The sequence below is a fragment of the Macaca nemestrina genome, chromosome 2 (genome assembly GCF_043159975.1).
Source record: "Macaca nemestrina isolate mMacNem1 chromosome 2, mMacNem.hap1, whole genome shotgun sequence".
Classification (NCBI taxonomy): Eukaryota; Metazoa; Chordata; class Mammalia; order Primates; family Cercopithecidae; genus Macaca; species Macaca nemestrina.
Window position 1 is genome coordinate 170,395,508 of NC_092126.1, and position 15,771 is coordinate 170,411,278.

The 15,771-nt window shown below is 38.0% G+C and overlaps 1 protein-coding gene and 1 pseudogene across 8 annotated transcripts in view; one reads left to right on the top strand and one right to left on the bottom strand.

The window, feature by feature from the left end:
- Positions 1–15,771, top strand: part of LOC105470390 (cilia and flagella associated protein 44) — a 150,139-nt gene that overhangs the window by 73,598 nt on the left and 60,770 nt on the right. For 7 of the 8 annotated variants that reach the window (XR_011620348.1, XM_011722332.2, XM_071092407.1 and 4 more), the window contains 4 exons: positions 1,728–1,998; positions 4,503–4,558; positions 4,719–4,881; positions 9,507–9,637. Coding sequence is in view for 7 of the 8 variants with exons in the window: in XM_011722332.2 (XP_011720634.1) it covers positions 1,728–1,998; positions 4,503–4,558; positions 4,719–4,881; positions 9,507–9,637 (621 nt within the window). In the remaining variant the exon portion in view is untranslated. The remainder of the gene's footprint in view (positions 1–1,727; positions 1,999–4,502; positions 4,559–4,718; positions 4,882–9,506; positions 9,638–15,771) is intronic. The other variant, XM_024789295.2, reaches the window with a different exon arrangement.
- Positions 5,958–8,613, bottom strand: LOC139360842 (geranylgeranyl transferase type-2 subunit beta-like; annotated as a pseudogene).

Consider the following 15,771-nt stretch of genomic DNA (forward strand, 5'->3'; position numbering starts at 1 on the left):
CTCTTTTCTCTAATCTTGTCTTCTTGCTTTATTTCATTAATTTGATCTTCAATCACTGATATCCTTTGTTCCACTTGATCGAATCAGCTATTGAAGGTTGTGCATGTATCATGAAGTTCCCGTGCTGTGGTTTTCAGCTCCAGGAGGTCATTTAAGGTCTTCTCTACACTGTTTTTCCTAGTTTGCCATTCATCTAACCTTTTCTTCAAGGTTTTTAGCTTCCTTGCGATGGGTTAGAACATGCTCCTTTAGCTCAGAGAAGTTAGTTATTACCAACCTTCTGAAGCCTACTTCTGTCAACTCATCAAAGTCATTCTCCGTCCAGCTTTGTTCCATTGCTGGTGAGGAGCTGTGATCCTTTGGAGGAGAAGAGGTGTCCTGGGTTTTGGAATTTTCAGCTTTTCTGCTGTGGTTTCTCCCCATCTTTGTGGTTTTATCTACTTTTGGTCTTTGATGTTGGTGACCTACAAATGGGGTTTTGGTGTGGATATCCTTTTTGTTGATGTTGATGCTATTCTTTTCTGTTTGTTAGTTTTCTTTCTAACAGTCAGGCCCTCAGCTACAGGTCTGTTGGAGTTTGCTGGAGGTCCACTCCAGGCCCTGTTTGCCTGGGTATCACCAATGGAGGCTGCAGAATGGCAAATATTGCAGAACAGCAAATATGGCTGCCTGATCCTTCCTCTAGAAGCTTCATCCCAGAGGGGCACTCACCTGTATGAGGTGTCTGTTGGCCCCTACTGGGAGGTGTCTATCAGGCTGCATGGGGGTCAGGGACCCACTTGAGGAGGCAGTCTGTCTGTTCTCAGAGCTCCAATGCCGTGCTGGGAGAGCCACTGCTCTCTTCAGAGCTGTCAGACAGGGACGATTAAGTCTGCAGAAGTTGTCTGCTGCCTTTTGTTCAGCTATGCCCTGCCCACAGAGGTGAAGTCTACAGAGGCAGTAGGCCTTGCTGAGTTGCAGTGGGCTCTGCCCAGTTAGAGCTTCCCAGCTGCTTTTTTTTACCTAGTCAAGCCTCAGTAATGGCAGATGCCCCTCCACCCACCAGGCTGCAGTGTCACAGGTTGATCTCAGACTGCTGTGCTAGCAGTGAGCAAAGCTCCATGGGCGTGGGACCTGCTGAGCCAGGCATGAGAGGGAATCTCCTGGTCTGCTGGTTGCTAAGACTTTTGAAAACACAGTATTTGGGCAGAAGTGTACCGTTTTTCCAGGTACAGTCTGTCACAGTTTCCCTTGGCTAGGAAAGGGAAATCTCCCAACCCCTTGAGCTTCCCGGGTGAGGCAGCACCCTGCCCTGCTTCAGCTTGCCCTCTGTGGGCTGCACCCACTGTGCAACCATTCCCCATGAGATGAACCAGATACCTCATTTGGAAATGCAGAAATCACCCATCTTCTGAGTTGATCTTGCTGGGAGCTACAGACCACAGCTGTTCCTGTTTGGCCATCTTGGAAGTGACCCCCTTTAATATCTTCTTCTTATTAGTACACCAGGCGGACTGGATTAGAACCTACCCTAATGTTCTCATTTTAACTTACCTCTTTAAAGGCCCTATCGCAATGCAGTTACATTCTGAAGTATTAGGTGTTAGGGCTTCAATATATGAATTTTGGGGGTGTACAATTCAGTCCATAACAACTTTGTTATTTATTTAGCCACTTGTCAATTAACTTGAAATTAAGCATTATTTTCAGATTAATGGAAAGAACAATTTACATTTTTTGTTTCATAGCATTAACAAAGTTATGATGTTTTGTGGAATGAAAAATGGAGCAATTCGAGTCTATGTCCTAAATCAGAATGATCCTTCATTGGCCAGTTTGGTGGACTACTGGCACTTCAATATGCACGACAATAATTATGGATGTATTAAAAGTATTGCTAGTAGCTTTGATGATCGTTTTTTGGTGACTGTTGGAGCAGATGGTAATATATTTGTTTTCAACATTATTTCTGAATTTATGCTAAGGAAAGACATCAAGGCCAAACTGCCATCTCCCAGGGTATGTAATTAATTAACCAGTTAATTAATAACAAACTTTATTTAAAAATAGTGATATTAAAATTGTTCATATTCTTTAGAAATTAAAATTCACATTCACCTTATAGTCTAATCTTCCTGCTAGTATTATAATTTGACTTTCTGGTGCTTCTATGTCAAGTATTAAAGGTATTACATTCCCCTTATTATTAAAGATTGTAATTCCCCAGATTATAAAAGAATGTGTCAGTTTTTCTATGTAGTCAAAAGTTTGTATATTAAAAAAACTTTCTTAATCAGCTTTTTTTTTCAAAGTTCACAATTCTTCAGATTTTCTTTTGCTTTTCATTTATTCATTCACTCATTATAAGGGCTGATATAGGACATATGCCATAAAGTGTGGTTTTGATAGGAGTTGCAAAAATATAGTTGTTTTTAGTATTAGAATGTGACAATGTGGGTCATGATCAAAGATCCAGTATAAAGTATTTTTTTAAAAGCAGAACTAGATTTTTGGCTTTATGATGAAGTTTGAGGGTTCAGATCCCCAAATTATGTCCTTTTTTTCCTGTCATAGAACTTGAATTTCATATTATCAAAGCAAGTTATTCGGATAAATCAGTAGTTAACCATTAGAATTGCTCCTAAGGAGAAAGGAGTTGTATTAGAAAGATTATCGCTAAAATTCCTTTGAACATATTGGCTTCCCATTTAGCAGGTAGCCTACCTCAAGGTACACATAAAGAATATAGGGAAGATACGAGTAGGTTGATTTTCATTTCTTCTAATAGCAAAATTTGGAGTATGGGCTGCTGTTTAGAGAGGGTCCAGCTTAGAAAAAGGAATTACAGGAGGGAAAGTATATGAACAAGAAGAAAATGCCTTTCTACCTGGTGCAGTCCTCTCTATAGAAATCCATATTGGATAGAAAAATATTTATTCTGCATTTCAATAATCGTGTCCTTTTATTTACGGCTGCAGTCAATGTCCCTCTCTACAGAAACCCATATTGGATAGAAAAATATTTATTCCACATTTAAATTTATGGCTGCAATCAATATTTCTGAAATCACTGAAGCAGACATTGCTTTTAAGAAAGAAAAATGAGAAAGAATTTTAAAAAAACAAAACAAAACAAAAAACAAAACAGAAAACAACTAAGCTCAGCACTGGTCTGAGGTTCTTACCTTACTATACTTTAGAATCAGCTGGGGAGCCCTAGAAGTACAGATGCCATAGCCCACCCAAGAACAATTAAATTAGAATCTCTGAAGGTGAGGCCCAGGCGTCAGTATTGTGTACAGTATCCTTCATGTGATTCTAATGTGCAGCTAGCATTGAGACCCATTGGCATATATTTTGGAACTGATTGGCATACTTTTGGAACTTTGTTTAACTCAACTTTATTGGAAGCAACTGTGGCCAGGAGACAATTGCCCCAGTGTCAGCATCAAATCTTGGAAGTAACACTGATATTAGAAAATCAAGGTACTTAGCTCTGGCCAATAAAAGAATAAAAAATAAATAAAATTCAATAAATTTTTGTCCTAAGTGATTAATAGTCAGTACAATTTATTAGCCATTACTGTCTCCTATATTGATCATTTTTTATGACTTTGCTTTTATTAAAGTCATAAACCTTGACTTCTGTAAAAATATGTAGATTTACATCATTTCATACATATAAAGATTAATAAAACAACTTTATCAAAAGAGAATCTTTATTTACTTACAACAAATAACAACAAAAACGGAGACCTATCTTCTAGGAAAGAGAATGTAGAATAAAGTTTAGTTTTAGTTATGAACTGACTAGTTAGCAAGCTAAGACTATTTTGTTCACTGGGTTATAATTCTCCTTCTTTAATATCACAGACTAAGACATTTTACAGCACAGTACCTGAATAAACAGAGTACTTTTAAGTGATTTAGTTCTTAGTTCCCCCAAATTTAAACTAATTTCCTTTCTGAAGGGAGATTTGTATTTCTGATTTCCTATCTTTCAAGGAGGGGGATTATATTGTTCTTTGCATTTTCCACTTTATGTCTTCCTTTGAGAAGGTGATATAAAATGCTTACTTAAAATTTAAAAACATATATATTGAAATATTTCTAGGACACACTGAGGTATTTAGACAAATGATTCATGTGATAAAGGGATATACCAAAAAACAGCATTTTGAAATAAATGGTCTAGACTTTTGTGAATTCTGTGTCAATAGCATATGAACATTAGTAATTTACATTTTGAGGGGAAATTACGGGGATATTAACATTTTGTAAACATATGATTAGGTTAAGACTTTTCCTATGTACTCCTTCAAATAAAGCAGAAATGAATAAGTTTAGTAAACTGCAATTTTTTCCTTAGATTTTTGTGAAACTGTTTTTCAGACCTACAGTTATTAAAAATTGGCAGGAAAAAAACCTGAACCAATTTGAATTTTTAATTTACTTCTTCCTAGATATTTTAAGGAAAATGCTATGCAATTTTACAGGGCTAACCTTTTACTTCCCTTCTTATAGTTTGGAATTGAAACAGAGCCAATTCCAGAAGACATTGAAGATCCCAAAGCCTACAGGTATGGGAATTTTTGATAAATACTGACTAGGACTGAGATTTTGCAAAACAAATCAACAGTGCAGAAGTTGACGAAGTTTAATGAATTTTCAAATTATTGAATAATTTTCTCTGCTGTTTCTGTATCACAACCTGTTATTGTTTTAAATTTCTGTTTTCAGTATCGAGAATGCTAGGAGAAAAAGAGAACATGACAAGTTAATGAAAGAAGTGGAAGAAATAAAGGCACAGAAGAGAGAGCAAATCAAAGCTTTGAGGACTGAATTTTGTAAACTATTAGAAATGAATGAAGAATTACCAACGCATATGCAGTTTAAACGAACAGTAAGCCTAATATAAACTTGATTTTTATTTTAACATATGCTCTTTCTGGATAGAGATGACTATTTTCCCAACAAGTAGAAACACTTAAAATCATTTTTCTTTTTTGTTTGTTTCTTTCAAAATTTCAATAGCCATTTATTTTGGACATCTTTTAATTTGTATGTGGGGTTTATCTATTTTAATCAGTTAAGATTCTTGTTGACACAAATTGTTTTACATCAACTGTCGTTATAGAACACATGAAAGGAATACATGGGGAAGAAATAAAGTAGAACCCAAGAGTTCTTTTAAGTTTTCTGTTATAGAGACATGAATAACAGATACACTGAAGTATAATAAAAAATTGGCCTGAAGCGTCTGGTGGCTGGTTTCATTGGGAACTGTGGCTAAACGTCATCCCGATTTGATCTTTTGCTGCAAGCAGACTGGTGTTGCTATCGGAAGACTGTGTGAAAAATGTGATGGCAAGTGTGTGATTTGTGATTCCTATGTGCGTTCCTGCACTCTGGTGCGCATATGTGATGAGTGTAACTATGGATCTTACCAGGGGTGCTGTGTGATCTGTGGAGGCCCTGGGGTTTCTGATGCCTGTTATTGTAAGGAAGTGCACCATCCAGGAGAAGGATAGGGATGGCTGCCCAAAGATTGTCAGTTTGAATAACTCTAAGACAGACCTTTTCTATGAATGCAAAAAATAGGCCTTCAAGAAGAGGTGATTGGTGGGTGGCCCCTTCCTCCCCTCCACATCAAGCTGCTGCAGCTGCCAGAAAAGATGCCTACTACTAGCAGCAGAAAGGGAGTGGAGCCCAGAGCATCACCAGGAGTGCCTTCTAGTGTACTGTCACCTTGCCACCCGCTCCTCTCCCTTCACCCAGACACATAGAAGGAATGGAAAAGGATTCTTCACAGAGCACTCCGGTACACTATATCAGAGAAAAATTGATAGATTAGCTAATGGTTTTTCTTGAATTTGAGAAGCAAAGCCCTGTTCTCCATATTGATATGTTCTCCCTCAACCAAGATCTTCTAAAAAGAAATAATATTTTAGTCTTCTGCTTGAGGAGTTGACTGTGAAGCTATGCCCGGTGAAAAACGTGAAACGTGTTCTTGCAGCAGCTCTGGTGGCAGTTATCCTCGAGGAACCTTCGGTGTGTGGTGGGAAGCTATCAGAACAAGAAACGTAGGCATTTAATCTTATAACACTTGTGCTGGTTTCATGTTATTTTCCTTCTGAGAAATTAGAAACCCTTTCTGTTGCTATTATATTAATAAAGTTGGTGTTTGTTTTCTGGTTAAAGAAAAAAACAAAACAGAACAAAACAAAACAAAAAAAACTGTGGTCAGAATAGCAGGTCTTCAAAATATAAAGCAGAAAATAAAATACAGGTCTTTAGGCCGGGTGCGGTGGCTCATGCCTGTAATCCCTGCACTTTGGGAGGTCGAGGCAGGTATATCACGATCAGGAGATCGAGACCATTCTGGCTAACACAGTGAAACACCATCTCCACTAAAAATACAAAAAAACTTAGCTGGGTGTGGTGGTGGGCGCCTGTAGTCCCAGCTACTCAGGAGACTGAGGCAGGAGAATGGCGTGAAACCCGGGAGGCGGAGTGTGCAGTGAGCCGAGATTGCGCCACTGCACTCCAGCCTGGGGGACAGAGTGAGACTCTGTCTCAAACAAAAAAAAAACAAAAACAAAACAAAAAAACCAGGTCTTTATTCTACAATGTGTATAATTATATAATTTCTTATAAATTATAAAATTACTTTAACACAATACACAAAATAATAACAGTAGTCATTTTTTATAATTCCATAAGCATTTTAAATACAGACATGTTAAGATGGCAAAATTATGCTGTGCTATGCAACTTTTGCCTCAATTAATCTACCTCACTAGCTCAGGCTGAATATTCACTCTCTGAAGCACTTCCTCAGGCATGCCAAAAGTAGGACTAACAGATGAAATTACATACGTGGTTTATCTCTCTCAATCCAATGAAGCCTTCCAGTGATCTTCAGGACAGCCAACACCCACCATGAATAGCATACACCTGGTAACTTCCCTGGCCTTCCATTACATCCACCGGAGGGTAACTCATCCACAAAACCACTAACCAAGTAAATCAGAGTTTACTTGATGTGACTGACTTGGTAATAATCAGGAATCCTGTGCAACAATAAATGTACCCAGCATGGGATTCAGAACCTGGTCTGCAACCAAATCCACCATCAAAATTCATACACAGATAAAACAAATTCAACTGCCTTTTTTACATTAATAGCATCAAGCTTCCCCAGGAGAGCCAGTTTCCACCACACAAAAAGAGAATCTTGTATCAATTTCCCCCTACTTTATAAAAGTAGATTTTTCCCATCCCATGAAACAGCTGGTCTCTCTGCCCTGCACTGTGTTCATCCCTTATCTTTCAGTCTGGCCCCCTCTGGTCCAGTGCTTCTGTATGCTGATAAAACTACCACAGTGCACGTTGGAACTTCCAGCAGACCATTAGCTCCAGTTAGAGCAGCTGCTCAGGTTGACCCCAAAAGTCTCCAGCAAGAGAACCATCTTCTTTCCATAGACTTGGAACATATTCCACAACTTTTTTACATCGATAACATTAATGCTATCATACAGAGTAAGAATCTGGACAGCACTAAGAGTGTATAAAAGATGAGGATCACGTCTGATAATTAGCACTTATTCCACCAAACTTATGTTGGCAAGACTTAATAAATGTCAGAATTTCTTCGCTATTCATGCAATGAAGTTGTCCCATGAGATCCAATACTGTCAGACCCCAATAGGTGCCACTCATTCTCAAATACTCAGATATATAGTATTCATAATCATCTTTCTTTGAGCCATAGGATGTGATAACAATCTACATGTTTCTCCAATAATAAAGTATCTGGTATATCTCACTTGATAATAATATGCCCATGTCTAAGAGTGAAAGGCCAAAATCATCTTTAAGCTTCTTTTTATCTGGCCAGTCAGTATGTTTGCAGCAAATAAACTACTCTAGAACTTGACGCACTGCATGGTTTGGAAGCAGATGAACCTTTTTTTTTTTTTTTTTTTTGAGACGGAGTCTCGCTCTGTCGCCCAGGCTGGAGTGCAGTGGCCGGATCTCAGCTCACTGCAAGCTCCGCCTTCCGGGTTTACGCCATTCTCCTACCTCAGCCTCCCGAGTAGCTGGGACTACAGGCGCCCGCCACCTTGCCCGGCTAGTTTTTTGTATTTTTTAGTAGAGGCGGGGTTTCACCGTGTTAGCCAGGATGGTCTCGATCTCCTGACCTCGTGATCCGCCCGTCTCGGCCTCCCAAAGTGCTGGGATTACAGGCTTGAGCCACCGCGCCCGGCCCAGATGAACCTTTTTACGTAATACAAAGTTTACTATTGGATTTACCTACCACACTTTTTTTTTGGTAGCAAGATAAGACATAAGTATAGGTTTGAATCTGGTTATCAATTCTTATTGTACTTAGCCAAAATACAATGGGTAGATACATGTATAATTTGATTATCTGTGGTTCTAGTTCTATAATTTATCAGATCTGTTGAAAAGACAGTACCTGGTTGATCTACAAAACTTTAAAAAAATGATTTAATATAGTTGTAGCTATGGGGACAATCACAAAATTGTCTCAGACAATTTTGTATTCTACCTTTTTTTTGTGACTTATTGCAAAGCCCCATGTACCTGCTAGTGGTTACCTTTTTTTCATTTTGTACCCCTTCCTAAATGGAGTTAGTTAACCATCTAATCAATTAAAAACCCATAATTCTTAATATACTCATGGGTTACCCAGTCCTGTAGTTCTAGAAGCATTTTGCCAATTTCATATAAAAAATGCTTTGGTGAAATCATGATTTAATCATGTTGGTTAAAAAAACCAAGTCAAAATAGTTAAAAGACCTTTATGCTATTTTTCTAAGATAAATGTTGAAACTTCCAGAGCGTGGGTAATAACATTTAAGATAAAAAACAACTGAGGCAAGTGCTGTGCTAAGCACTTTGTACACATCATTACTTAAATGAAACACAAACACCTCTGGAAAGAATAATTACTATTCACAATTCAGCACAAATATTGGCTCTGATATTTTTCCAGGGATGAAGGTAAGAAACATGAGATCTCTTCTGGGAGAAAGGTCTTCTTTGTGAAGGAGATTCAACAAAAACTTGGTGATGTCAAGAAGACACCAGATACTGCTGTCTTTCCTGGGTGGGGTCACACCAGGGGGGATGTTCAGATAATGATCAGTTGCTAAAAGCATCTACCTCGTGTCCAATTTTTATGTAATAGTTTCTTTGAGACAATGAGAGTATTTTTTAAAACTATACTCTCCAAATATTGATAGCATTCATTATTTTTATTGTGGGAAAAAAAATCTTAAACTGTGTAGCTTTATTTGCATTATTGTTAATTGCGAAGAACATTTCTCCTTATATTATGGAAGTAAAGTTAAAAATATGCTGTTTTTCTTCTATAATGGACAGAGTTTATGATAGTTGGGGAAGAGTTATGATGCAACATGAAACTGGGGACAAAACTGAAATCTATGAAACAGAGTTGATAAAGTACCCATTGTGATGAACAGATCTTCTTATCTGCAGGATTTTGATGTAGATTCCAAAATCCGTGCTGAGATGCACAGAAGAACAGCTTTCAAAATTCAACAAGTGGAAAAGGAATTAGCTTGGGAAAAAGAGAAACATGAACTCGGCCTAAAGAAGCTAAAGAATCGGTAGGATCCATATTCCCTACAAGCCAAGATGTTTGAGAGCACATGTTTGAATAACATAGTTTATAGTAGTGTCAGTGAAGTGGCCAGATAAGAGGGCTCTGGAAGTACCCACTGAATTGAAATCTCAAGGAATCCTCTTGTCACTGCTACTGATCTTTTACTGAGCTTTCTGTGTACTCCTTTCTAGTTTAAATGTGGGAAATTTGTTTAATATTTAGATTTTAAAAATTATATAATACATATTTACTTTGTCTTGATTATTTCATATTAAATTAATTAATGAACATGATGTATTAAGAAATAAAAAATCAAATGTAACCAAAGGACTTTAAACAAAAGACAACCAGAGATGGCTCTGGTTTTATCCTTCTCATGCATCAATTTGACTTTCAGGGGAAATGATTTTTTTTTGCCATTTACTGAGATATAATTTACATAAGTAAAGTACATAAATCTTAACATCTTGAAAATTTTTTACAGATGTATAAATATATCTACTACTCAGATTAAGATAGAGAACATTTATAGCACTCCAGAACGTTTCCCTATGTCCCCCTCACCTCAGGAAATACTCTCCAAAGTTGAACCTTTATTGCCATATATTGGTTTTGTTTGTGAATTCCATATACATAGAGTGTTACAGTATGGATTCTTTTGCATCTGGCCTTTTTCTAAAACTCATGTGATGTCTAAGATTATCAATGTTGTTACATGTATCAGTAGTTCATTCTTTTCCACTGCTTTTTAATATTTCTTTAAAATGATTATACCACAGTTTATCCCTTCTACTGTTAATAGATATTTGAGTTGTTTCTATTTTTTGGCTACCATAAATAATGCTACTATGAACATTGTGTATGTTTTTTGATGGATATAAGTGCTTATTTCTGTTGGTTATATACTCAGTTGTAGAATTGCTGGGCCATAGGAAATATGCCTGTGTAGTTTTGTTAGATCCTGTCAGTTTTTCAAAACGGTTTGAAAATTTACACTCTTCAATTTACACACTTACCATCAATGTATGAGAATCCCAATTGATCCCCACTGTGTTAGTGTCTTAGAGCTCCTGTACAAAAATACTACAAACTGATTGGCTTAAAACTGGTTATTTATTGTCTCACAGTTCTGGAGGCTAGAAGTCCAAAATCAAGGAGTCAGGCAAGTTGGTTCTTTCTGAGGACTTGGTGGGGGAGAATCTGTTCCATACCTGTCTCCAAGCTTCTAGTGGTTTGCCAGCAATCTTTGGTTTTCTTGGCTTATGAATCCATCGCTGCAAATCCTCTGCTTTCACTCAATGTTCTCCCTGTGTCTTTTCATTATAGGTTTCCCTGTGTATGTCCATCTCTGTCCACATTTCCACTTTTTATAAGAACACCAGTCATGTTTCATTAAGGCCTGCTGTAATGATCTCATTTTAACTTGATTGCCTCTATCAAGACTGTATTTTCAAATAAGGTCACACTCTGAGGTGCTGAGGGTTAGGACCTCAACATAGCTTTTTGGGGGGACACAAATCCCAAAAATACTCATGCTTGGGATTGTCAGCCCTTTAAATTCCAGCTATTCTGTAGCAGCATCTCAGCATGGTTTAAATTCACATCGCCCTGATGAGTGATGATTTTCAGCCCCTTTTCATATCTTTACCAATCATTTGTATATTTTCTATTGTTAGGTGTTCATTCCAGTCTTTTGTCCATTTTTAAAACTGGGTTGCAGGAATTATGTATATCTTCTGGATTTGGGCTTTGGTTATTTATATACATGTATCATATAAGTGACTATGTATATGACATGTATGTATGTGTATATGTGTGTGTATGTGTGTGTGTGTTTGCACATACAAAATACCTTGATGTAGTATGTGACTTTAGTCTCTTAATAGAGTTGTTTGTTGAATACAAGTTTTTTCTTTTGATGAAGTTCAACTTATTAGTCTTTTTTTAAAGATTAATGCTTTTGTGTTATACTTAAAGAACTTTTGCCTACTCCCAATTCATAAAATAATTCTGTGTTTTCTTCTAGAAACTATTGTTTTTCCATCTTTAATAATTTTTATGGGTGGTGTGAGATCATGTCATTTGTTTTTATATTGATATCCAATTGACCTAGTATTGTTTGTTTAAAAGACTATCTGTTCCTTACTAGATTGTAGTGATGCTTTTGTCATAAGTCAGGTAACTGTACATGTGAGGGTCTGTTTCTGAACTCTTTATTCTATCTCATTGGCCCATCTGTCTATCCAGATGCCAGTGTCATTCTGTCTTAATTAAATCTTGACATCTAATATTGTAAATCCTCCAGCTTTGTTATTTATCTCCAAGATTGATTAGGTTCTTTGCATAGAATCAACTTGTCAATTTTTACAAAAAGCCTGCTAAAATTTGTATTGGAATTACATGGAATCTATAGAAATAATAGACATTAAGGAATAAATTCCTATTTAAGAATAATAGACATTTAAATAATATTTAAATAATAAATATTATCTTACATAGACATGATATATCTTAAAAAAGAATCAGTTTTAATATTTTTGTAGTGGTTACAACCATATATCTAAGTAATGTATTTATATGTATTTATTATTAGTCATTTTTATTGACTTCCTAATGTGGTAGCTAAGGATTTTCCTCACTTTAACTTATGCTTTCCTCTACCTTCTAGAAAATGTAGAATATATTATAATAATTATATACATTTTATATATAATATGTAATTCTACATAATTATATATAAATGAAGAATATATTATAATAATTGTTTTAATGTCCTTGTCTGCTAGTTATATTATCTGCATCATTTCTGTGCATGTTTCTATTGACTGATATATTTCTCTTCATTTTGGGTTACATTTTTATGCTTTTTTAAATGCTTTTTTGGGTTACGTTTTTATGCTTTTTGCCTGTCTGCCTGGTAAATTTTGATTGTAAATTTTGCATTGTAGGTGCTAGATATTTCTGTATACTTAAATTTTTTTTGTAACTTTTTTTTAATACTTTAAATTCTAGGGTACATGTGTACAACCTGCAGGTTTGATACATAGGTATACATGTGCCATGTTGGTGTGTTGCACCAACTCATCATTTACATTAGGTATTTCTCCTAATGCTATCCCTCCCTGCAGCCCTCCACCGCCTGACAAGCCCCAGTGTGTGATGTTTCCTGCCCTGTGTCCAAGTGATCTCATTGTTCAATTCCCACCTATGAGTGAGAACATGTGGTGTTTGGTTTTCTGTCCTTGTGATAGTTTGCTGAGAATGATGGTTTTCAGCTTCATCTATGTCCCTGCAAAGGACATGAACTCATCCTTTTTTATGGCTGGATAGTATTCCACGGATGGAGTCTCACTCTGTCACCCAGGCTCGAGTGCAGTGGTGTGATCTTGGTTCACTGCAACCTCTGCCTCTTGGGTTCAAGCAATTCTCTGCCTCAGCCTCCTGAATAGCTGGGATTGCAGATGCCTGCCACCACGCCCAGCTAATTTTTTTGTATTTTTAGTAGAGACAGGGTTTCACCATCTTGGCCAGGTTGGTATTGAACTCTTGACCTCGTGATCCACTTGCCTATGCCTCCCAAAGTGCTGGGATTACAAGCATGAGCCACTGCGCCTGGCTTAAATTTTTTTTTTTTTTTGTAATTTCAATAGTTTTTTGGGGAACAGGTAGTGTTTGGCTACTTGAAGAGTTTTTTAGTGGTGATTTCTGAATTTTTGGTGCACACATCACCTGAGCAGTGTACACTGTACAAAATGTGTAGTCTTTAATCCTTCGCCATCCCCCACCCTTTGCCCTGGGTCCCAGCAGAGCTACTGGGCTCCGGGTTGGTACTGGGGAGTGTCTGCAAAGAGTCCTGTGATATGATCCTTCTTCAGGTCTTGAAGCCATGGATACCAGAACCTGCTCCCGTGGAGGTAGCAGGGGAGTGAAGCAGACTCTGTGAGGGTCCTTGGTTGTGTTTTTGTTTAGTGTGCTCAACCAGGAGGTGGTGCTTTCAAGAGCCCATCAGCTGCGGTCCTGTAGGGAGGATGCAAACTTGCCCTAGAGACACCTAGTTAAGTATTCAGGTTTCTCAGGCAGTGGGCAGGGCCATATAGAGTACCCAGGAGATTATGACCTTTGTCTTCAGCTACCAGGGCAGGTAGAGAAAGACCACCAGATCAGGGCAGGGATAGGTGTGTCTGAGCTCAGCATCTCCTTGGGCGGGGCTTGCTGTGGCTGCTGTGGGGAATGGAGGTGTGGATCCCAGTCCAATAGAGTTATATTCCTAGGGGGATTATGGCTGCCTCTGCTGAGTCATATAGGGAAGTTGAGGAAAGCTGGTAGTGATAGGCCTGACCCCACTCCCATGCAACCCACAGTCCTAAAGGCTGATCTCACTCCTACCATACCCTCCTAACAGCACTAAGTCTATTTCCAGGCAGCTGCTGAGCAGAGCTGAGAACTGCCCCAGACCAGGAGCCTCCCCATTGAGAAGGCAAGCAGATTCCGTTTTTTGGCATTTCAGGGAACCTGCGTCCGTGATCCAGTTCCTTCAGAGGGTCTGTGGATTCTTTCAACTTTTCTGAGTATGTTCCTGTGGTAGTTCTTGGAGCAAAAGTTCATGATGTGAGTCTCCACATGATGCTCTGTCCCCATCTGCAAGCTAATCCTGCCTCCTATCTGCCATTTTAATCTCTGTATACTTTTAAATATTCTTGAACTTTGTTCTGGAATTCAGTTAAGTTACATGGAAATATATATATATATATATATATATATATATTTTTTTTTTTTTTTTTTTTTTTTTTTTTGAGGCTTGCCTTTAATCTTTATTAGGTGAGATCAGGGCAGCCTTCAGTCTAGGGCTAATTTTTTTCCAGCTACTAAGACAACACTCTTCTGAGTAGTATATCCTATGTCCCATGTATTATCAGGTTTATGGGAACACAAGTTATTTCAACTGTGTGAGATCTGTGGATGATTCTGCCTGGTCCTTTCTGGTGTTTCTTTTCCCAGCCTCAGGTAGACTCCTCCTCATGCAGTGCTGATCAGTGCTTAAAACTGCAGAGTGGAAGGGAGCCCTCTGCAGATCTTCAGAGCTCTCTCTCTCTGACTCTGGTTCTCTCTCTCTCTCTCTCTCTCTCTCTCTCTCTCTCTCTCTCTCTCGTGCAGCTGTCTCCTCTCTGGTACTTCACCCTGAAAACTATAATCTCTGAATAATTGAGTTCCTGGCTAATATTTCAACATTTGAATCCCTGAATTATAACTACATGCTAAAAGATGAAAGTGGTGAAGAAGTTCCTCTCAGGAAGAACGCTCAACATAGCAGCCTATGTTTGGCTTTAATAAGTATTCACAGTATATATATATACAGTATATATATATATGAATCCTAACTCACAAACTTAGGTATGTAAGTACGTGGCTGTTCTTTATTTTATTTAAACTGACTTAAATCTGACTTTGACTCTGGGTTTCTATTCCATCAAGAAGATAGGAAAGTCAGTCTTAGTACTGCTGGAGCTCATTGTCTCATTTTCTCAGACTGCCTGATTCTTTTAGTCCTTTGATTCTGTGGTTTCTGTGCTCTGCTGGAGCAGGCAATGTTTTGTGAGACCAGGAGCCTCCTGTGCCATAGATCAAACACACATATAGGCATCACTCTTAAGGCCTTACCATCTCCCCAGATGCTTTCAGATGCAGGGAACAAGTGCCCACAGCTCTGGGACCCACTTGCCCATCCTCCTCCGAGTCAGGGTTCACTTCTGCCTCCCCACGTCCTTGTTATCAAATACTCTTTTCCTTAACTCCTGCTTTCTGTCCCTGGTCTGGGGACCCTCCATCCACCATAGCATCATGTTTTCAGGGAACATATGGAAGGAGATAATAAGAATTTAGCCAGCTATCTGATTGGAATGTGGGGAGAGGATAAGGTTGTACCAAATAACACTGGGTATCACCAACGTTTTCATCTTTACCAATCTAACAGGCAAAATATAATAACTCTTGATTGAATAATCTGCATCCTTTTTATTATTGGTGGGGTTCAGCATTTCCTTTCATGTGCCTATGGTTCATTTATATGTATTCTTCTGAGAATTGTCTGTTTAGATTTCTTGTTCATTTTCCTTTGGGTTCTGTTTATTTCCCACATTA